This window comes from Sinocyclocheilus grahami, unplaced genomic scaffold, assembly GCF_001515645.1.
Source record: "Sinocyclocheilus grahami isolate Dianchi unplaced genomic scaffold, SAMN03320097.WGS_v1.1 scaffold402.1, whole genome shotgun sequence".
In the NCBI taxonomy this organism is placed as follows: domain Eukaryota; kingdom Metazoa; phylum Chordata; class Actinopteri; order Cypriniformes; family Cyprinidae; genus Sinocyclocheilus; species Sinocyclocheilus grahami.
Genome location: NW_015505581.1, coordinates 456,181 through 479,875, shown reverse-complemented (window position 1 = coordinate 479,875; position 23,695 = coordinate 456,181). Strand labels below are relative to the sequence as shown.

The 23,695-nt window shown below is 38.0% G+C and overlaps 1 protein-coding gene across 1 annotated transcript in view; it reads left to right on the top strand.

Annotated features, from left to right (window-relative positions):
• The window catches only part of LOC107550604 (serine/threonine-protein phosphatase 2A regulatory subunit B'' subunit alpha-like), a 93,636-nt gene that overhangs the window by 43,533 nt on the left and 26,408 nt on the right, over positions 1 to 23,695 (top strand). Inside the window, exon 3 of the mRNA XM_016231919.1 lies at positions 15,890 to 18,557. Within this exon, the coding sequence (XP_016087405.1) occupies positions 16,407 to 18,557 (2,151 nt within the window). The 5' untranslated portion in view covers positions 15,890 to 16,406. The remainder of the gene's footprint in view (positions 1 to 15,889; positions 18,558 to 23,695) is intronic.

The window sequence follows — 23,695 nt, the reverse complement described above, 5'->3', positions numbered from 1 at the left end:
TTTTGCCACAATTATAATTTGTACATTTTCTATCTAGGTTTCCAGCTGAGCATAGTTCTCACATTGCCACATCAGATGACAACAGTGAAAGCATAGGAAACATAGAAATGTCTGCTGTAGTTGGCAGTTGAACTGTTCTGGACAGTGTTTGTTGTAACTGCGGTTTGTAACTTGACCTAGCTGATATTTGGCGTCTTTGTTATTTTAGCAGAGACATTTGGATTGCCGAACAAAGCGGCTTTGAAGTGTCAGACAGTCTTTCTGCACCGACACAAACTGAAGTAAGGCCTGTGTTGACATGACCCCAAAGAGAGTGATTATTTATTAAGACTGTGCTTGGTGGAGAAAGGAAAAGAAGTCTTATCAGCCTTATATGGTCCAGCTCTTCTAAAAACGTCAGGAAGTGCTGCAGCTGGATAAGAAAAGGCATGACTCATTGTTTCTCGTTTTGAACCTGCCAAAGAAAATCTACCCTTAATTTTTATATTATTCCTGGCGGATTGAGTATTTAATGCTTCCTTAGCCTGTTGTCCATTTCTTTTATGTGGCTTATGAGCAATTCCACACTGAATCTGTGTGGTTTTCATATCCCCTGACCCTTCATTTATTAAATATTTGGCTTATTTAGTAGTGCTGTCAGTTAACAATAAGAGTATAGTTCCAATTTAACACTTTTTGTCATGTTTAAATTGGCTTTGCAGTGTCGTCTCATTTTAATTTTTTTTAAAAACTGCTTTCTCTCCCTCTCATTATTCCTTAACCTGTTGTGAATAAGCTGAATTGGATTTGACTGTGTTGTCACCAAATGCCTCTGCTCCACATGAACGATTGAAAATAAGTGAGTGAATCAGTATCAAAATATAGCCTGTGGGTGTTTTCTTTAGGAGGCCTTACAACTGACATCATTCTAAAAAAATCACCTGGCTGAGCATCTATAAAATGTGTGCATCATTCAGGCAAAGTCACTTTTTCCTGACCTTTCATTTCCTGAAGACATGGAAAGTGTCAACAAAGAATTGTTAATGGCCCATTTGCATTAGTAGGTCTTGGTCAAGTGGTTTTTTAACTTCTGTTATCCTACTCCTTCAGTCCTTTTACAAAACTTTCCACAAACATATTTCTGTGTCTTTTGTAGCTAGAAGAAATGCAGTCTGACTCAGACTGAGGGCAAAAAAGAGCTTAATTGCCAGTAGAGATGCACCTATCGATCGGCCAGGGATCGGAATCGGCCGATTTTCCTCATGATCGGCCCAGATCAGTGATCGGTCGATCAGTCTCACTTCTTTGCGATTTTGAGCCGATCCATTTTGTTACCAGCGGCACAGGCAATAACATCAGCCGTGCATTCTCACTCTTATCTCTCCGACGACCCCTTCTCTCTCACACGTCTCATTCGCTCCGGGTAAATAGTGCTTGTATTGCACATTATAGTCATTCCCACAGGTTTCACGTTTATACCAAACGCGCGCGCACCACCACTGATCTATATTAGTGGAGCGCACAGTCTCAAACAGGATAAATAAAATTTTGCGTTGAAGAAAAGTAGATTTTTGTTTGTATATGCTGTCAATTATAGTTCTTAGAAGCAAAAATCGGTATCGGCATATCACACTAACGAGAAATCGGAATCGGCCAAGAAAATTGCAATCGTCACCTGAGGTATAGAGCCATCAGATGAGAATCAAACCTGACTGTGACCAGGATCAGAACTCTAACTTTCATCTACCGTTCAAAACTTTGGGGACAAGAAGGTTTTTTTTTTTTTTTTTAGAAATTATTGCTTTTATTCAGCAAGGTGCTTTAAATTGATCAAAAGACATTTATATTGTTACAAAGGATTTCAAATAAATGCTGTCCTTTTGAACTTTCTATTTCTTCCACAAAAATATTAGCAGCACAATTATTTTCAACACTGATAATAATAGGAAATGTCTCTTGAGCAGCAAATCCGCATTTTCAGATGATTTGTGAAGGGTCATGTGCCACTGAAGACTGGAGTAATGTCTGATGAAAATTCAGCTTTGCCATCACATGAATAAATTACATTTTAAAATAAATTAAAATAGTACAACAGTTATTTTAAATTGTAATAATATTTTATAATATTGGTGTTTCTACTGTATTTTTGATTAAATATATGCAAACTTTTAAGCATAAGAGACTTCTTTCAAAAGCATTAAAAAATCTACAGACCCCAAATTTTTGAACAGTAGGTTATATGCTGTGCCAAAGGAAAAATTTGGCTCAAATCTAAATGTTTGTAGCCCTAAGACATGATTGACCTTTGAGGTTATGATTCTCACATTCCTTCTCAGTCTCTGACAGGTGTTTCATCTCATCATCATTTATTCATTAGATTTTGGGATTCTGGAGGTTTTTTGAGAATAGAACTGATCCAACAGTGTTTCAGCAATTCCGTTAGACGTCATAAACTTTTATAAAACATGAGAAGTTCTCAAAGATCACTGCATGTGAAAATGTTAATGTTAATTTCACACATGATTTGGCCAACTTGCATTTAGTGGTATTCCTCTGGGATAAGAAGTACTACCAATAAGTCGATGCCGATATCCTTGTGGTTAGCGCACCGACATATAGCACAACTGTGCTCGCGGCGCTCCCCTCTCTCCACCCAAAGCTTTCCTGTCTGGTTTCTACTGTCCTATCCCAATAAAGATATAAAAGCCCATAAATACAAATAAAAAATAAGTACTACTTGTTTGTGTAAGTTAACATTAAGATGGAGGGGCTGATTCAGACAGGGTTTGATGAGCTCTACTAGTGTTTTAGGTAGTCTTATGATTCTTCTTGACCAGTTTTTTTCTGGAGCTCTCACCTGAAATCTGACATCTCAGTTATGCCTTGCTTAGACTTCATGGTTGAATACTGTACCTGCATTTACTATCTGTTCTATAAATTATTTTAGTCATACTTGAGGAAACCATGCAATCAGGAATTTTACATGAGAGCGGATGATTTTCCCATACAGATTTCGCAACAGTTTCAAGTTAGTCTTGTGGGTTTACCACGTTTGCCAATAGAAAGTTGCTTGGTTTGAAAGTAACTTCTCTGTGAGCTGTGCTTTATGCATTACTACACTATCAACAAAGGAATTTTTCCACCAAAATTTAGCAAATGTTTACATATGTTCATGCATAGATCCACTTAATGGAAAATGCCAACTTCTTGCTAATCCAATAACTGAGTTTGGGGTAGAACTTCCTGTTTGTTTGGAAGATGTGGGTGGAAAAATGACACTTTTAAGCTATAAAATATTTGTAGAGGAAATATTTGTTGAGGCTGATGCCCTTGCTAAAATGTAGACTGAAATTACCTAACAATTGCAAATTTAAGTTGACTGGAAAATAGGTTTTATATCATTTTAGCTGGCGTATGCTATGAGAGGCCATTCAAGACATACAGTATTTCAAACTTAACTCTCGCACTAACTCGCTCACATGCAGTGCTATAACATCTCTCACACACTATCAAAGCTTTCACACGCACTATCGAACTCTCTTGCTCACATGACTAAACTCGTTTGGTCCATGTACATTTTGAATTATTCACCTTTTCAAACTAACAAAAACTAGATGTCGGTTTGATTTTTCGGGTAGCTTTTCTTTTTTTTTTTTGGTTCACAGGTAGGAAACCATAAACAACTTCAAAGTTCGTTTTCCACATGTGGGTGATCATGAGACCAAACCTGAACCTGTCATCAGCTGTTCCTCAGTTCTGTTCAACAAAATAATAATCCCCTGCTGCTATAGCAGTACCGATTCTTAAACTGTTCAGGGCAGGTCCTAGATTGTGATTTCTTCTGTGCAACCTAGTGCATTGCACAGAAATATTTATTTCAGAAATATTAATTTGCACACGGCCTGTTTTATTTAGCTGTGCGGAGTTAAGTCTGTGTGGTGAAGCAGCGCTAACCACTGGACAGCGCAGAGCGGATGTGAAGCACAGATGAAAAATTAAAAAGGTACTGTGAAAGCACTGTGCCATTATGCAGTGAGTTTGGCCTTCCTGCATGAATTAAACATCAATCATGAATTCTCGTTGACAGTGTATTATCTCTGGTTTGGTCGGAATACGTAATTATGATCAATGAGCACTCCATGTCCTTTGTGTAATAAAGTGCTTTTGTGGAACATATATTTATGAGGCGCTATACTTATTCTGTTCTCTTTTGCTAACCATATGAAACTGCATGACACACGTGGAATAACTTTTTCCAGAGCTTGAGGTTTCAGGCAGTTTCACCATTTTTATTCATTGGGAAATTTTTTGACACGGTTTCTTGTTTTTCTCTAGCTGGGGAATTTCTGGACCTGATAGTGTTTTTTTAGAAGCCGTCATGTTACACTGAGAAGACAATGTGATGTCAGCCACAACATCTTGCTGTAGAGCAGTGGTTCTCAAACTGGGGTACGCGTACCCCTGGGGGTACATGAGATGACGGTGGGGGGTACGCAAACAAAATTCTGAGTTTTGGCATTCATTTAATACCCCAACTTAAAGCAACATTAAAACCGAACGTATTTCTGACAAGCAAAATGCCGCTTCTAATGTAAAAACAGGAAAATGGGAGTGCCGTAAACGGTCAACTACATGATATCCAATCAGCTTACCTCATCTTTTGTGGTCAAAACTGACTGCATCCACACAAGCAGCGTGTATGCGATAGGATGACCGCTGAATATGCTGCTTTAGCAAATCGCACTGCTGTTCAATGTATCTTTAAAGTAGATCTTCACTTAATAGCATGAAGAGCAAATATTGACATGCACTGTACACTGAGATCGATTTAAACTCTCTTCGATACAGACACACTCTGTGCATGTTATTGTTTTCATGTTTAAGATACGAGCAAGAATGCAAATGTCCCTGAATATCCAAAGGATGGCAAATGTTCCATTAATTTATACAACAGTTCAACAAAAAAGGTCATATTAAGTGAACATTTTACATTTTAAATGTAGCCTACATTTTGAACAGAATATTGTCATGTTTGTTCTATTTTGCAAAGAAATAATAGTTCCAACGAAATCCGTATCATCTGGTGTGCGTCTCCAAGCATCATACAGCAGTGTTTCGTTAGTGAACGAATCTGCGGCTTTGAACGATTTGGAGAGTCAGTGATTAATAACCCATTCATAACTATAGAATTTTGCTTCGTTACTGAATGAATGAATGAATGACGCGATGCCTGGCTCATTAAGACAGTGACTTGCCGCCACCTATTGGATGTTTTATTTTTAAATCTACAAGTATCACTTCGATTTGCCATCATTTATAGCTTTATTTATTATATTAATAATACACTTAATGAAATGTTAAGAATATGACATAAAACATGACATACAATTAATAAGGATGGAAAATATTTGCCTCTATAAAGTTAAAAAATGCACCTGTAAATCAATTTAAGGGTGCAAATATTGTCCTTTAATAGAAAAGGTGTGAATGCGGTCTAAGTGGAAGAGAGGGGGTACACAGAAGAATGATAAATGCCCCAGGGGGTACGCTGCTGTAAAAAGTTTGAGAACCACTGCTGTAGAGGATAACTAATGTGGAATAAAAATAAATTCAACCTAGAAGTTACGTTCTGAATTTATTAACTGGTCCTTTAAGATCCCTCAGTTCATCTTAAAAGTGAATTTTGAGAATCAAAATCAGTCAACCAAAGTCTGGAAATGAGTAGGATGTAGAAAATGACATGCGCTGTGCTTGCTACGAAGTGGCCCGTTTTCTCATCAGGGCTTGAGTCACCATGAATAATTGTGAAAGTCTGGACAGCTGGAGGACTAACACCTTCCCGCAATCCCAGCAGTGCTCTTCCTTCAGACCCTCATCGTCTGCTTGGTAAGGGGTGTGGATGTGGTGACCGGCAGAAGGAACCTAACTGGTATGAGCTTGAGTGTGAGTCAGCATTGCTCTGCGTTCCCGGACCGGACACTGATGTGTCTATCCTGGTGGACTGTGTCATCAGTATGCTGTTCTCCTGTGGCTGTCTATCATCTCTGTTGGATGGCCATACTACACTGTCACCAATGTGCCGAGGCACTGCGGTACAAGGAGCCAGGCTCGAGTTACTTCCATCTGGGCGCCAGTCTCCATTAGAATTCCATCCGTTTATTTATTAAATATGTAAATACACAGTGTCTACAAAATGTATTCGCACTTACAAAATTCGTATTTGTACTGTATTAAGTAAGGATGCACCGATATAAAATTTCTGGCCAATGCAATAAGTCGATAATTAATTACGATAAACAATTATATCAGCCTTAACATGACTAATAATTAGAGTTTTATATTATTTTTGTTTAAATTAAAATAAAACAAACTCAAATCAGTTATATTAAAAGTGAATTGCGTCAGAACATTACATTGTACAGCATGAAAAATAAATTCATTTTGAAATTAGGTAAAGATTTAACAGGATTTATCATTTAACAGTGTTATTAAATTATTATTATTTTAAAATTAACTTAATTGAGGTTTAGATGATGGCAAAGGTAATCTAAATGTGAAAATAAAGGAAATGAGCTTGAACAATTCAATAGGCAGTATCATCTACATTGGATTTGCACAACCAGAAATTGGCCAAATGTACAAAAAAAAAGTTTGGGGTCAGTAACGTTTTTTTTTTTTTTTTTTTTTTTTAATTGAAAGAAATGAATTGTTTTATTCAGCGAGGATACAATAAATTGTTTAAAAGTGAATGTAAAGACATGTATAATGTTACTGAAGATTTCTATTTCAAATAAATGCCGTTCTTTTGACTTTTCTGTTCATCAGAGAATCTTGAAAAAGTGTATCATGGTTTCCAACACTAATAATAATAAGAAACGTTTTAAATTTGAATGGTTTAAATGTTTTAATAATATGATTAAAATGTTTTAATGTTTTAATAACATGATTTAATAAGACATTATTACGATAGAATACACTTGTTTTAAAATGTTATAATTTTCAACAATAATACTGTTTTACTGTATTTTTTAACAAACATATGCAGCCTTGTTGACAATAAGAGACTTTAAACAGTACTGTATTTGTCTTTGTTTTTTGTTTAAAATCAGTTTAACATTTTTGTTACATTTTGCTTGAAAAGTGTTCCTGCAGTGTTACTGTCTTATAATAAATGCCACTTGGTTTGATATTTTGAAATGCAGTGATGATTCAATGACCTTCATACCGTTTCATCTGTGACCTAAGTGTTCAAATACTTTTTGGGGACACTGTGTACAAGTACTGCAGAGCTCCAAATGAGAATGCAGCAATGAGCTGGTCATGTGTTAAAACTGACATAAAACAGCCTCAAAACCATTCATGCACCTAATGCAGTTTATTGATAGATGGCATCTGATGGAGCTTTGTAAGAGTTAATGTAGAGATTTACTTCCTTTACAGTCCACTCACGTAGTAAATGTGGAGATATATCAGCACTAGATTTGACTTCATAAGCTCTGAAGGCTTTTTACATTTAGAATGTGCTCACTGGGGCTCAGAGGTGAAGAATGTTTGATCCTCAGACTTGAATTATTCTGCTCTGGACTCTACTAGGAAAACTATACCTACTGTATCTAGCTCACGCCTGCATGGTAGCAGTGTCTTCTGGGTATTTGTTTCTAAACCAGAATTGATTACGTTTTTGAAGTCTCTTATGCTCACCAAGGCTGCATTTTTTTTGCTCAAAAATACAGGAAAAGAGTAATATTGTGAAATATGATTTAAATTTCAAACAATGTTTTCTGTTTCAATATATTTTAAAATGTAATTTATTTCTGTGAAGCAAAGTGGAATTTTCAGCATCATTACTCCAGTCACACGATCCTTCAGAAATCATTCTAAAATGCTGTTTTGCTGCTCAAATAAAATTTCTTATTATTATGAAAAAAAAAAAAAAAACAGATGTGCTGCTTAGTATTTTTGTAGAAACCGTGATACTTTTTTCAGGATTCTTTGATTAATGGAAAGTCCAAAAAAACAGCATTTATTTGAAATGCATGGACATTTTGTAACAATGGACAAGTCTTTACTATCACTTTAGATAAGTTTCATGTGTATATGCTGAATAAAAATATTAGTTTCTTTAAAAAACTCACCCCAAACTTTTGAACTGTAGTGTGTGTGCAGTGAAATTTTAGGCCAAGGATTTAGGATTTAGGATTTTACCCAGAAAAACAACACATGAATAGAAACCAAGCGGCCAACAAAATGTCCTGTCCTGGCATTTCTTGTCAAGTAATGACTAGTTAGAGTTGAAGAGGAGTTGCACTTTTTTACTGTTCTGCCACTGACTTTTTGGTAGGTACCTCTCTCCCATATGTCTCCTGTCTGTTTGAAGCTTTGCTTCTTTTCCTCTCTCTCTGCTGAACTGTCCCATTCCAGGGAACACAAACTAATAAAATGTGTGCCTTGAATTCACTACAAGTCGCTTTGGATAAAAGTGTCGGTCAAATGCATAATGTAAGTGTCTGCACTGGGTCAGCTGTCAGCCCTGTCAAGAGCTTCTGCTCACTATATCTAAATCCTGTTTGAGGCCCCCCCAGGGAGCTTGAGTGAAGGAAAAGAGTAAGTGGAAAAAAGGAGGAATGGAATATAATAAAAAGATGACCAAGCGATACGATACATCTGCTGTGTAGAGTGAGGTCGGGGTCACCCGGGTCCCTTACTTGGAAATGAAATAATCATGGAGTTTGTCTGTTTGCACAAAATGCACAACATGTACTATATCTCCTCTCCTTTGACTTCTCTTTGTCTTTCGTGACCTGCAATCAGTTAGATAAGAAAGTAATGCACAGTGGAGGCAGTCGTTACTGTTAGTTACTGTTATGCTAAGTTCACACTACAGCATTTTAAGCCTGATTTGCAAGCTAACGAGCTCGCCGACAGGTCGGGTTGTGATCGGGGGAAAATCAGCGGGTGATCGGCGCTCAGCAATCTTTGTGTGAACTACACAACAATGCATCAAAAAGGCTCGCTGACGCGTCGCCGATGGCAAACAAATATCTAGCATACTAAATATCTGGACCGGTCGGCCGACTCGACATCATGTGGTGTCAGGTGTCGTGACGAGCTACAGCCAATGAGAGAGCAAGGTATGGGTTGAGGTCAGTGGAAGAAAAACAACAGCAGCAACATGGCTTAAAGAAAAGTTTGGACACCATAAACGGAGCAAAATTTTTCCTCAAGCAAACAGCTTGCAGCACTAATTTATTCCCGACATCCATTTTCAAATAAACAACTCCTGTTTCACGTGTTGTTTCGCGTCATTCCCGTTCCAATTCTTTCGTGTGTTTTCGTGACAAAATGTGGTTTGTAGAGTCGTTGGGTGACAGTTGTTGTCAGCTTGTGTAGTGTGTAACCCCCGGTTACAGATCATTTACATAGTCACGTAGTGTGAACACCACAACGACTTAAAAACAGACAAATGGCTACCCACTGCTCCTGGTGTTTACTGTGTGTGTGTGTGTGTGTGTTTGATCACTACTCACTGCTGTGTGTGTGCACTTGGATGGGATGCAGAGCACAAATTCCGAGTATGGGACACCATACTTGGCTACACATCACTTTTTTTTTATTATTTTTTTTTTAATCAGTGCAGGGGTTTTTTCCAGAGGCTGCTTTGCTGTAGCAGAGGGCCTTTGCTGATTAGCTTTTCTATCTGTAAAGCATTCATGCGGCTTTGTCTTCATACGAGTGTGAGTAGTTACAACCATCGCTTTGTTCCATCTGACTGATGTGGTTTCAAAACAATAGACACTAATTAAGATTTAATTGCTGACTGCTGGCTTCCTCCTGCTGCAACAAAAATTTGGAATACAATCTAGAATATCTCTTCCCCTCTTTTGGGGTGTAATTTATGCTCCCAAAGAGTGTTTAAGAGCCTTGGAAAACATTTTGATAAACTGCATTGAAGAATTAGGTCAGTGGTTGTTTCTTTTAGGCTATGAAATGAAATGAAAACGAACAAGTGTGACATTTTGTGCTAACGATTATGAAATGTGGGCTTTTAAACTGCCAAATAGGATGTGGAATGTTGTTCTGTTTGTCTGTCTGCACTACTGTTCAAATGTTTGGTGTCAGTAATTTTTTTGTTTCATTTTTGGAAAGTATTTAAAAGTATTAGCTATAAACCTTCGAACTTTCAAAAACCATCAAAACTGTTTTAAACAGAATTTAATCAAGCCAAGATTCAAAGTTGTCTTAACAAATGTCTAGTTTAAAAAAGTATAACTTTGAATTTCTCTTTGATTTAATCCCACATAATTTAAATTTTAATTGAAATTCTGCATCCTCGTTGCTACTTCAATTAAATTGAGGAATTTATTTGTATTTTAAAATACATTCTCCTTTAAATTCTGAATAACAAACAACAATCTTTTTCTGGTCCAGGAGCACGATTTGTCAACCTTAACTATTAACAACCCTTAAAATTAGAGAGAAATGGTAGGTTGATAAGAATGTCTGATAAGAACTAACCGTAAAATCTAATGCTGATTCAGGAATGTCTTGATGAACTTGGTTAAATCATAGTTAAAGCATGCTTTGTAGCTTGGCCAGATTTTTATTGTTTTTTATCATTTACTTTTGTTGTACATTTATGTATGGAGTAGTTTCAGAAGAAAACCAATCATGATAATGAAATTGATTCAGGCTGTGTTTCTCTCTTTCTCTTTTTGCACTCCATTTCATTCCCAGTCTCTCACTCTGAATAATAATTAAGCACTTAATGCCACATTTCGCAACATTTAATTGAATTGCTATCTTCAGTTTTTAAAACATCCATATTTTCCCTCCTTTCAGTGATATCCTTCTCATTTTCCCCCTTGAGGCTGTGAAGGGTTAAGTGTGCACCCTGGTCACTGTGTGAAGGAGTTAGTGGCCAGCGAGTGTGTAATCCTTCCTTTATTAATGTGTTGTTGTCACGGGGGTCAGGTTCTCTCTTGCAGCAACAGCTTTTGAAAGTCGTTACTCAAGCGGAGACAAACAAAGCTCATGGCGTGCCCCCCTTCGACAGCATGTGCACAGTAACAAGACCAGGCCTGACCGCTAACAAGGGAGGGCTCACACAAATTCCCAATTTACCTCCCAAAGGGAAAGCTTTCCATTTGCAGTGGTTCCTTAATGAGCACTACTGTAACATATATCGATTCTTCATCCTTCAACTCTTAATTGGGCCAGATATAAGCAGACCAGCGCATTGTGATTTATTGCTCTACCTGGCAGAAATAACCAGATCTATTTTCTTGTTGAGTATATAGCATGTTGAGGATGTTATTTCGAGGAAGATGCTCCAAAGCTGCCGATATTGTACAGCCAAGAGTCTCTACACGAAATTGAAAAGCGCTGGCAGATGTGACAGGACACGGATGTGACTTCTCGGCCTGTGACTGCTACGGTGTAATTAAACATGTAACGAATGTAGGGCGTGAAAACAACGGGATTAGAAAGATAATGAGGCTGCTGCATCCTCATTCCTCATGCTCCTGCCAGTAGAGAGAGTCTCAAAACTGTGGGTGGATGTTGTCTTGCTTTCCAAACAGTATGTTTGCATTTTATGCACTGCTTTCTCCATAACAATCACTGTATGCTAATTACAACATTAAGCTGAGATAAAGACTGTTACCTGACAATTAAAACTTAATCTTCTAGGGACATTCTTCATCTCAATTTTCATACATAGCTAGCCATCCCAAAGCAGCTAAGCCAGCTAACCAGGGAGGTCCTATGCAGTAAGAAGATTCTCATCAGATATATAAGATGTTTGTATGGGTGTCCGCACCCACTGAATGATGTGAAGGCTGGGTGAGTGAGGGTGTGAAGGCTTCTGCTTTAACCCCCCACCGGCTTGGAAATAGAAACGGCAGGCAAAGGAGAGAGTGCAGGATCATATGTTGATCAGCCCATTAAATTGTCATTAAAAAGCTGTCGCTTTGCTACGGTCCACACTCTTCCTGTCATATTGAGTTCATCCCGACTTGACAACCGGTTACGTCAAAGCTTACTTTGAAAGCAACCTATGTTATTGAGAGGCTCTGTTTGGGGACACTGGAGCTGAAGAGTGTTATCCTCTATGATAAACAAATTCTTCAGTGTGTCTTTACTGAGCCTTGGCCATGGAAAGTCAAAACTGCCCATGGTAAACAGAAACATGCACGACCACAAGTACAAACTCATTATATTTACTTTGAATCTATGATATTTAAGAAGTGCCTGCTATTGGTTTAACCATTGTTCAAACCTATAACATAGGTTATGTTAAACTGTGACTGTAAATTATGTTCAGAATCAGTAGAATCAGCATCTGTCACGGTTCCAATAACTTAAAGAGACATTAAAGAGACCTTTCTACTGACTCTGAACAACACCAGGAGAAAGATGCCTAGGGCTCCTGATAACCTGTGTGAACATGCCATAGTCCTGCTGCGAGGAGGCATGAGGATGTGGCCAGAGCAATAAAAATCATTGTCCGTAATGTAAGACGCCTAAGACAGTGCTACACAGTGGAAATGGAGATAGCGTCTGTTTTTGGGATTCTTTGATGAAGTTTCATGACCCCCCAGAAGTAAATCCTGGCATCCTGAAGCTGGCTTACCGTTTATGCATTTGATACTCTATATCTCTTTGCCTTTTTGCAAAGGCAGTGGCTCTCATTGTAAGGTTCTCACAGGCGGCACCAGCTTTTAGTGTAACTGGCCGGGCAAGCAGGACCTGTCCATTGTGAACCGTGTCAGTACACAGATTACGGAGGGTGTGGGTTGTCTCTGTAAATCTCACTCTCTGAATGTTTTTCCATATGCCACCAATCTAGTACCCATCTGTAATGAATGCATGCTGAAAAACTTTAACTAGAGACCATTGTTTCCGATACTGTGAGGAAATACAGACATGTAATGCATTTATAAGTCTATATTGTGAACGCAGATTATACTGCTATAAATGCTTTCATGTATGGCTGTCGTCAGAGCTTATATGAGGTAAGGTTGTGGTAGAAATCCTGGAGACTTGTTCTCTGCTGTTGCTCTGCTGAGACACAGAGAAGACAAGGCTTTAATGAGGCCTGCTGTGAGAGGAAGAAAAAATGGAAGAAAAACAATAGGGCCAGAAGGAGTGAGATATAAAAGCAAGAGGGAAAAAGAAATAGGAATTGGTGAATAAAGGACCGTGTTTTGGCTGTGGAGAGCATTTTCGGCTAAGAAATACTAATAATGAGCTCATTCCCTTATATATATTGAAATACATATGTCTCCAGTCTCTCAATGACTCATCTGTTGACATAATTATCATTGGAGAGAGGGAGAGTGAGCAGTAGAGACTTGAAATTATTATTTATTCATGTCGCTGATGTCATTTTTCTATGCACTGCAGGGCTACTGCGACCATTTTTTCTGCAACCACCGCGTTCTTCAACTCATAAGTGCTGCCTTTCTGTTGTATATGAGAAACATCAAACGGCAAACGAAACTCAAAGCATAACGAAGCAGAATGAGCAGAGCTTCGAGTGTAGAGCCTGGTTTATACTCTCCGCGTCAGCACGAGCGCGAAGGTGCGTGCAGCAAAAATGACGCGTATATTTAGGAAACGAAGGATGGTTTTCGAGCTAAAGTAAAGTAAAAGACCACTTCTTAAACCAGAGAAGGTGAACATGTTAGTATTCTTGTGGGAAAAAAAACATGCAAGCACTGTCACCAACAGCAAGTTTAGTTTCACTTTTCTTTTTGTTTTCATTTTGAAAAGCCTTTTATCTTTGCTGTTTACCTCACGTTACGCTATGGAGGCTCTCTTTTATTTTAATTTTTTGTTTGATTCCTCAGTGTTTGCTTAAATGTTCTGTAATATATTAGTCGGTATATAGTACAGCATGTGGTGTATGCCATGCCTAATCTTATTCGTTTTTGTTGATAAACGTTTTGTAAGCTAGTTTGTCATTGTATCTTACTGTTTTATTGTTGTTGTGCTTTTTAATTAAGAATAAAAATGAATTCATCTTTTGTTTTAGTCTTAAAAAATGAAATGTGTAGATGTATGTAAGCAAAACAGACAATTATATTTTCTTGTAAAACGTGTCAACAAGATTATAACACGGCAAAAGAGGATCTCCCGTTCACAAAATTCAAATCACAAATAATAATAGGGATGAAAAAGAACGGGTTGAATGTTAACCACTTTCATTTCCATATAACTATAAACTATGATAAAAATTCATCAGCATGCATTGATTAATCGCATGTTACGCACAAAAAAATAAAAATAAAATAAAATATTGCGACCAAATCGTGTGCTCGTGCGACCAACTGAGAAAGTCAGTCGCAAAAGAGTGACCAGTGGGAAGAATGAGTCTGAAGCCCTGCACTGAAGGAGAAACTGAGAACTTTCATCTGTTAAAGAGATGGTTTACCCAAAAATGAAAAGTGTCATAATTTACTCACCGTCATATTGTTCCAAACCTGTAAGACTTACTTTCTGCAGTGACGCATATAAGAAGATATTTTGAAGGATGTTTCAATAGTTTTTGTTCATGCATTAAAAGTTATTGGGGTCTGAAACAACACTGGACCCCACTGACTTTCACTGTATGGCCAAAAAACTGATACATTTTTTTTTTCAAAGTAACTTCTTTTCAAAATACCTAAACTGAACTACCTTTTGGGTGTATGAAGGACATGATCGATCTAGTGCAATATGAGATGGAGAAATCCATAAAAGGCACTATTTAATTATAATAATAATTTAATTCTTTATAATTATAAATTTAATAATTAATTACTAATAAATATATACTATTCATTATTCACAATGAGACCATTTTAAGTGTTTGTGTAAAAAGTTTAATTTGTTTGTGTAAACTTTAAATAGTACAGACTGCAGTTAAATTCACAATATTTTTAGTAGCACATGGAAACAGGAAGACTGCTCTTGTGCATGTTGTTGTTGGTTAGTGCCGGTCTTCAATAATACAGTACAAATATTTGTCATGAGAGCATTACAGGAAAGAATGTTCCTTGCCTGAGGAATGATTCAGTATGCAACCTAAGGTACAAGTACAACTGTTCAATTATGGCATTTGTGTATTTGAAATGCTCTCTTTTGAGTAAACTCACTTTATAGTGAAGAGAGGCAGAGTGAGGTGTGTTGTCAAAGAATGTTAATAGTGTGTCTCTGTACTTTCTTCACAAGCTCTTTAACAGCTTCCACTGATGTGGGCCTCTTTGAAGATGGCTTAAGGACTACATTTGACGTAGTCAAATGACATAACACAGGAGACCTAAGATGCCTGAGGCTTAGGTCTTTCTTTATAACCACATACCAGCATTAGGCACTACAGCACGTCATTTTATTTTTTGGTTTATATTTGTTTGAAAGACATCGTTTGTGGTTCACTTCTGGCTTGCAGAATATTTTAATGTGCTTTGAGCTTGTTTAGTATCATTTTTTTGTGGTTTAGCTATACCAAAGAAAAGTTAAAAGTGTAATGTGCTTATAATTTAATGAAAAGATATGTTGACCAAAGACAATATAAAATCTGCATTGTTCACTTTCAAAATAAATAACATTAAATATATGCCCCACTTGTGATGTAAAAACTGTACATTGAATGCAGTGTAAGTCACTGTAAAAACATCATCTACCAAATACATTAATATAATATATTTCACTCAGAGGCGGAAACTTCCTTTTATTGCTGAAGAAAACCAACATGTTTGTGGTTGTAGACTATTTGGATAGAGGCTGTAAATTCAGTGTTGTTTATAGTTTACACAATTAGTTCAAGGATACAATAGGACAATCTAGGGTCTCAGAGACTTGTATTTCAGTTGATCTGAAAAAGTGCTTTCTGTCTCCCCTTAACCCACTTTTGTCTTTTTACTCACAGGTGGCTTTCACATTGGATTCTTAAACATCTGATTCTTGCCGGTAAAGCAAGATAAAGACAGAGAGAGGGTTGAACATCTGCTGAACACATCAGCGGAAGCCTGTCACCAGGTGGGCTGTATGCTGTGGATTTGGATTTGGAGACGGAGCCAGAGGACTTCTTTATGCCCACAGGCCTCGGCTGTCCAAAGGGGGGATGATCTGGAGCGCTGCACACAGAGGCCTATCATTAGGCCATTGGGGCCCATGCTAAGGAATGGATAGTTTTGCTGCTAAATGTTACAATGTAACTTCCCTTTAACAATGGACACCGGTGAAGGATTGATATGAAAATCCTTTTTTTCCTTGGAATCAGCTAAAGCAGCAGTTGAGGCTAAGCAAAGCAACTTTTATTTGCTTTTTAAGATTTATATTATTTGACATTTTTATATAAATGTGTCTACATAGCATTTATTATTTTTAGGTGACTAGCGTTATATTACAAAGCAGACTTTTGGATTTATGAACAAAGAAAGACCATGGCGGCTACCTATAGCATTGTGGTCAGCAGTATTAACTGTTATAATAGCGTTGTGATTGACCGTCGTGTCCAGCACACTGTACACTACTGTAATGGGCCCTGTGGTGCACTAAAACATGGACTAAACTGCACAGTGGCTCACCGCAGCACTTGTGCGGAACTTCTTGATACCCCCATATCTAGAGCCTGCTCTGACCGGCCCATCAGCATTCATGAGTCCAAAACGATGGAGAATGGCAACACTGGACCTGGTGCTTTCTGCGATGACTACCACCAGGTCATCCCCAGAGTTAAGAAAGGATCTGCCATCCAAAGCTCAGCAAGCCTCAAGGATATTACAGGGGAAGCTATCAACCTGGCCAGCGGAAAAATCAAGGAGTTTTCATTTGAGAAAATCAAATACTCTTCCAGCCACGTGACTTTCAGAAAGGGCCGTAAGGTTCGGCCGGACTCCTTCAGCAGGAGGTCCACTGATCTAGACATAATCTATGGCCAGTTCACAGGCAATGATGAGAATTGTCCTCCTTTCGGCCTGTTTCAGAAATCTGTACTCGAAGAGCATAAGCTAAGTCGCAGTGCATCCCTAGAGCAGAACCTAAACAATGTGGCCACGCTCTATCTGAACAGCCTCACCGAGGAGAACTTAATTACCCGCATACTGGAGAAGACCAAGGCAGACAGCAGTGCCTCAGGAGAAGACATTAAAGCCTGTCTGGACATTCTCCTCAAGTGCTCGGAAGATCTGAAGAAGTGCACAGACATCATCAAACAGTGTATCAAAAGGAAGTCAATAGGTGGAAGCAGTGACGACTCAGGGAACCCTGAAGTCATTTATAAAAATGTGATGGCTCGCCTCTCCAACTATCTGAAGAGGCTTCCTCTTGAACTGGAACAGGGGCAGAGTGTGAGGCAGGAGCACAGCGAGCTTGCTGAACTAGTCAACAGCATACACGGGCTGCAACAAATCCCTTTCTCCCCCATCTTTGGCAATGAGCAACCTCCACGCTACGAGGACGTTGTTCAGTCTCCTCCGCCCACAAAGCCTCGAGTTAAACCCTCCCAGCCAGAACCTCCAGAAGGCTCTAGGGATCTTGCAGGCAGTGTGAAACCCATTCAGAGCCCCCCTGGTTTGTCAGCACGTACACCTCCATCAACTAATGGGTTCCCACATGGCAGCTTGCCTTCAGCCTCCAGTAGCGGATCAACGCCTTATATCTGCCACCACACAGTCTCAACCAGCCGACCGGACACATTTTCTTCCACAAACTCTCTCTTATCTAGTAGCAGCGAAAGCCTCTGTAAGGATGCCATGGAAGCTCTGTATATCGAGGAGGAGGATTCAGATGTGGGAAGGATGCCGGACAGGGCAGTTAAAGGGGATGGGAAGCACAGCTGTAGTATTTCGGAGTCCAGACCATTGTTCAAAAGACCCACTGGCTATTCTGAACCTAGTGGTGGTGTTTCAGAAAAACTTCATGAACTTAGCAGAAATGGAACTGTGTTCAAGCCTAAAAACGACTTGACGGTCAACCAGATGTACCTGCCAAAAAGCACAGATTCCAGACTGTTCTCTAGGTCAACCTCACACATTAATAAAGGGGGAGCCGATGACATAGATAAACTGCTGATGGACCTGGAGTGTCTTTCCCAGAACATGCAAAAGGAACCTCCACTGCCCCCTAAACTTAAAAACTGTGCCCAGCAGACTGGCTCCCCCCAGCATTTGATAGGTTGCTCTGCTAAAGATATGCCAGTGGCCGGTGTGTCTGGACCCTCGGTGACCAAGCCCTCTGAAACAGCAGCTGAGGCCACCGAAGAGGATGATGGAGCTCTGCTGCTCAGGATTCTTGAGAGCATTGAGAGCTTTGCTCAGGAGCTGGTAGAGAGTGGAGCTGGGAGAGGAACCCAGTCTAAGGAGCGAGAGGTCATGCGTCTTCTCCAGGACACACTGGCCAGCACCAAAGCAGAGGTGGCTCCCCTCCCGCTGCCTATACCTCCATCTGAGACTGCATCTACACCTGCACAAACACCTAAATGCAAACCTACACCAATACCCTCAAGTGCACCTGCTGCTATACAAATCCCGACTTCTACTGTAAGGGACACAGGCTCAACACTTCTCATTCAACAGACGCCCGAAGTCATCAGGGTGAGTTCAGCTAAACTATGTTTATGTATGGTTTTCATGCCTCTTGCGGAATCTGTGCAATATGTATTATTGGTAAAATGTAAAAAAACAAAAGGTAAGAAAAAATATAGATAACTTATAATTTACACAATTTTCTGTTTCTAAAATTTTAATGTACCCTTGGTGTTATCTGCTTGAGCATCAGTGGCTGTTTGCAGCCGTTTGTGACTGTTGGGCATGAGTGTTTCAAATGTCCCCATTGGTAAAGCGGGATTTCAAAATCATTAAGCTACTCAGGGGATGAGGTCAAATGCGAGGAAACCAAAGAACTTAAAGTACTTGGAGGCTTTTTTTAAGAACAGTGAGCAGCTTAGGATAAACCAGGGACCCATATACAACTACAACAAACGACAACAGTCATTGATGCTCAAGGAGGCAAAACACAATATTAAGAATCAAGGACAGGTAACGTTTTACAGGATAATTTGGGTAAATTCAGTTATTTTATCTTGTGGAATATCAAAATATGTCAAATCATTCAGGTTTTAAAATTGGCTGACTAAATACTTTTTTGCCCCACTGTATATGTATGTGTGTGCGCAATTTGTGTCAATTTGTATAATGAAATGGGTATGACGTAGGTATTACAAGGAGAAGGTGACTTATAAGGACATTACTCCATGTCCCCATTTTTCAAAACCCAGGTTCCTGTAAGGGGTAGGGATAGGTGTAGGGTTGGTGTAGGGCAATAGCTCATACATACGTACAGTATAAAAACCATTACGCCTATGGAATGTCCCCACAATTCACAAAAACAAACGTGCATGTGTTTGTGTGTATTATTCAGATTCTCCAATGGGTATATACTATATAACATATGAGTGGAAAACCCATTTTACCATTACTGAAGCACAAAATTATAGCCTTCATAAACAGAAACCATTACATCAAATTTCTTCTTTGGAATACTGTGGTATGTGCATGAACTAAAACATTGCTTTTTTTTAGTGGAAGTGGAATTTATCATTAATATAAGCAGTGATGGGGATACCATTTTTTATTTTGCAGGTCTGTATTTGTCACTAATAACTGATCTTTTGAACTAATTTAATTTCAAATTATTCTAGTTTACTTGGTTTATCATGTGTTGACTTGTGTATAAAAAGATACAATCACAACTATAAGACATTTAACTATCATTGTTTGTTGTATTTTACTTGATGATTTCCATTCAAAGCCTTCCTAATTTCACAGGTTTATTCTAATGTCCAACTATAAGACATTTAACTATACTAACTATAAGACTTTTAAGAGTATGTAATTGCCTAACCTGTTGCCCCAAGGAAAGATAGCGAGTAACAGAGAGGCTTGTTGCAGTTAACTGTGGGGTCAGTATCATGTGTCTCCTGGAGCTGTCTGTTACCTTTAGTCTGTTTTTCTGCACATCCATCATGGTGGGGACGTTTGTCATCCTCTAGTTCAGGGATCTTGGCTGAGACTCTGGCACATACATGGACATACTTGTTTATATATGAATGGCTTTTTTTTAAGTGTGAACCTCTTTGGTGTAGGGCAATAGCTCATACATACGTACAGTATAAAAACCATTACGCCTATGGAATGTCCCCACAATTCACAAAAACAAACGTGCATGTGTTTGTGTGTATTATTCAGATTCTCCAATGGGTATATACTATATAACATATGAGTGGAAAACCCATTTTACCATTACTGAAGCACAAAATTATAGCCTTCATAAACAGAAACCATTACATCAAATTTCTTCTTTGGAATACTGTGGTATGTGCATGAACTAAAACATTGCTTTTTTTTAGTGGAAGTGGAATTTATCATTAATATAAGCAGTGATGGGGATACCATTTTTTATTTTGCAGGTCTGTATTTGTCACTAATAACTGATCTTTTGAACTAATTTAATTTCAAATTATTCTAGTTTACTTGGTTTATCATGTGTTGACTTGTGTATAAAAAGATACAATCACAACTATAAGACATTTAACTATACTAACTATAAGACTTTTAAGAGTATGTAATTGCCTAACCTGTTGCCCCAAGGAAAGATAGCGAGTAACAGAGAGGCTTGTTGCAGTTAACTGTGGGGTCAGTATCATGTGTCTCCTGGAGCTGTCTGTTACCTTTAGTCTGTTTTTCTGCACATCCATCTTTTATACTGATAATGAGTTCAAACAGATGCCATTAATACAGGTAACGTGTGGAGGACAGAGGAGCCTCTTAAATAAGAAGTTACAGGTCTGTGAGAGCCAGAACTCTTGCTTGTTTGTAGGTGACCAAATACTTATTTTACCGAGGAATTTACCAATTAATTCTTTAAAAATCCTACAATGTGATTTTCTGGATTTTTTTTTCTCATTTTGTCTCTCATAGTTGAGGTATACCTATGATGAAAATTACAGGCCTCTCTCATCTTTTTAAGTGGGAGAACTTGCACAATTGGTGGCTGACTAAATACTTTTTTGCCCCACTGTATATGTATGTGTGTGCGCAATTTGTGTCAATTTGTATAATGAAATGGGTATGACGTAGGTATTACAAGGAGAAGGTGACTTATAAGGACATTACTCCATGTCCCCATTTTTCAAAACCCAGGTTCCTGTAAGGGGTAGGGATAGGTGTAGGGTTGGTGTAGGGCAATAGCTCATACATACGTACAGTATAAAAACCATTACGCCTATGGAATGTCCCCACAATTCACAAAAACAAACGTGCATGTGTTTGTGTGTATTATTCAGATTCTCCAATGGGTATATACTATATAACATATGAGTGGAAAACCCATTTTACCATTACTGAAGCACAAAATTATAGCCTTCATAAACAGAAACCATTACATCAAATTTCTTCTTTGGAATACTGTGGTATGTGCATGAACTAAAACATTGCTTTTTTTTAGTGGAAGTGGAATTTATCATTAATATAAGCAGTGATGGGGATACCATTTTTTATTTTGCAGGTCTGTATTTGTCACTAATAACTGATCTTTTGAACTAATTTAATTTCAAATTATTCTAGTTTACTTGGTTTATCATGTGTTGACTTGTGTATAAAAAGATACAATCACTTGTTCTGTATTATTACAGAACATTGTTTGTTGTATTTTACTTGATGATTTCCATTCAAAGCCTTCCTAATTTCACAGGTTTATTCTAATGTCCAACTATAAGACATTTAACTATACTAACTATAAGACTTTTAAGAGTATGTAATTGCCTAACCTGCTGCCCCAAGGAAAGATAGCGAGTAACAGAGAGGCTTGTTGCAGTTAACTGTGGGGTCAGTATCATGTGTCTCCTGGAGCTGTCTATTACCTTTAGTCTGTTTTTCTGCACATCCATCATGGTGGGGACGTTTGTCATCCTCTAGTTCAGGGATCTTGGCTGAGACTCTGGCACATACATGGACATACTTGTTTATATATGAATGGCTTTTTTTTAAGTGTGAACCTCTTATGCCCATTCATTGCAGGTCAGTACTCATCACAGCTTTGAAAAATGTGTAAAACGTAGGTGAAAAAACATTTATTAGCAACTGTCAGCTCTCTAAATTGCTGTGAAGCTGTTTATATCCCATGTCAGTCCTCCCAGCACATTTAACCTCTCTCCCACCCTTTATCTTTTTTTTTCTACCTGGTAAATCCTCACTTGTTTATTTTCCTGGCTTTGTAAACCAATACCAGCTCAGGATCTATCTCGGGCCTGCTATTTATGACATTGCCATGACATCTGTCAAGAGTGGAACCCCCTTAATAATGGGGCTCCTCCTCCAATCCTATTTCTGTACCTGCTCAGCACATAACTAAAATCCCTTAAGGTTGGAGGAGTCGCATACTTGTACACGAACATGCACGTACACACTCCTAAGTGCATGTAGAAAAATGTCCTAATGGCTAATGATTTAGATTTTGTAGAAACGAGTGATGAAGTCCCAAATAAAGAAGTGCATTTTTGTCGCGTATAAGTCACATTTTATTATTTCATTCAGAAATAGTCCTAATACCGGAAATGTTTACAAACATTATAATAAACACTGTAAACATAGCTAGGCTATTTTAGTTCCCCTCACTCCACAACAAATCCTTTCAATTAACAATATTTAGAAAAGAACAAGAATTAAAAATTTAAGAAGCTATAACAATATAAATGACAAGCCAAAACGAATTAATTTAGGTTAAAACGAAACTGAAACCAACGTTGGGTCTCTCATTCCACACAAAATCAAATGTTTCCGTATTCGCGATGTATTTGTATGGAAAATTATTATTATTTATTATGTACTTCACTCGTGTTCCAATATCCACGTAAAACAAAATGTTTTGCATAACATCACGGCGGTACAGTGAAACACTGTAAACATAGCTAGGCTATTTTAGTTCCCCTCACTCCACAACAAATCCTTTCAATTAACAATATTTAGAAAAGAACAAGAATTAAAAATTTAAGAAGCTATAACAATATAAATGACAAGCCAAAACGAATTAATTTAGGTTAAAACGAAACTGAAACCAACGTTGGGTCTCTCATTCCACACAAACTCAAATGTTTCCGTATTCGCGATGTATTTGTATGGAAAATTATTATTATTTATTATGTACTTCACTTGTGTTCCAATATCCACGTAAAACAAAATGTTTTGCATAACATCACGGCGGTACAGTGATAACACTTAACCTTAACGGCTTAACAGATTTTACTACATATTTTTTTTACTACATAGTTTTTTTTCCATATGTTTGACTGACTGTATTTTATTATGATAATGAACAGGCTGCATTGTCAAGGTAGCAATGCCTAACTGTGCGCATGCGGCGCCGGCACAATCACTTGAATTTTTTTCCTTCTAACAGTGGAAGAAACTACTCCTTTTAGTCCTAAAGATAATCGGAATTGTAAAAGGTTTGCCTGTATTTGTGTACATGCACAATAAATGTCTTTGTGCTTTTGTAAAATAAGCCTAAAGAAAAATAGGATGCCGATTTCTGTCGTCTGTTTCCTTTCGCATAGCACAAAAATGAACCGAAACTCTGCATACTAGGCTACTTGTTTTTCTTTAATTTTCTTAATTTATAATTTAAGTAAAAATATGTTTCTCGAATAGGCCTATTTATTCGTTATATATATATA